Raw genomic sequence first — 710 nt, forward strand, 5'->3', positions numbered from 1 at the left:
GTTTGGCCCCTGAATCGATTCGGGTTTACAGCAGTCAGTCCAGGAGGTGTAAGAGCGGGATGTGGGCCAGCCAGGAACGCTGCAAGTGCCCGGTGGCAGCACTCCAGAGAGCAGACCCTTGAGAAATAAAACCCATCTACATCCTGCACATTAATCTGTTAAAAACAATGCTGCTTTAACGCACGTTGTTTCTTATTTGTAGGAAGTATTTTAAATAAAATACGCAATGTCTTCAATACTTACTACAGGAAACGGGTGGCAAAGGAGGAGAAACAACTGAAATAAAACCTTCTCTCTCATGTCTCCTTGAAACTGAATCAGGCCACAAAACCTGGAAAAGATAAAAACCCCCAGGTCTTGTTTGCACTTTTTGCACTGCAAAGAGCATTTTGAGGACCAGACTGAAGATGGGTCTCGGACAAGGGGCAGGAGGAGAAGCTGTGCTGCCCCAGGAAATGGCAGTTCCAAGTGTGTGGGAAAGCAAACACTGAGGGAAGCGCACTGGGATGCCAGCGGGTTCCTGAGCTGCCACACAGCTACGGCAAGTACAAACACGGCTTAAAGCTGCTGACCAGCAGCACCACAGTCTGCGCTAAACCCCACGTGTGAATCAAGCTCTCACAGACAGCAGAGGGGCAGCCGCGCGTGTGTGGCGCAGGGCAGAGTGAAAGACACATCAGAAACGTGGGCTACGGCTCCCACCGGGGTTT

General features: G+C 50.7%; 1 protein-coding gene across 1 annotated transcript in view; it reads right to left on the minus strand.

Moving 5' to 3' along the window:
• The window catches only part of TBCD (tubulin folding cofactor D), a gene marked incomplete at its 5' end in the record, with an annotated part of 93,904 nt that overhangs the window by 3,167 nt on the left and 90,027 nt on the right, over positions 1 to 710 (minus strand). The window contains one exon of the mRNA XM_010136695.1: positions 244 to 331. Coding sequence (XP_010134997.1) covers positions 244 to 331 — 88 coding nt within the window. The remainder of the gene's footprint in view (positions 1 to 243; positions 332 to 710) is intronic.

The sequence above is a fragment of the Buceros rhinoceros genome, unplaced genomic scaffold (genome assembly GCF_000710305.1).
Source record: "Buceros rhinoceros silvestris isolate BGI_N320 unplaced genomic scaffold, ASM71030v1 scaffold7325, whole genome shotgun sequence".
Classification (NCBI taxonomy): domain Eukaryota; kingdom Metazoa; phylum Chordata; class Aves; order Bucerotiformes; family Bucerotidae; genus Buceros; species Buceros rhinoceros.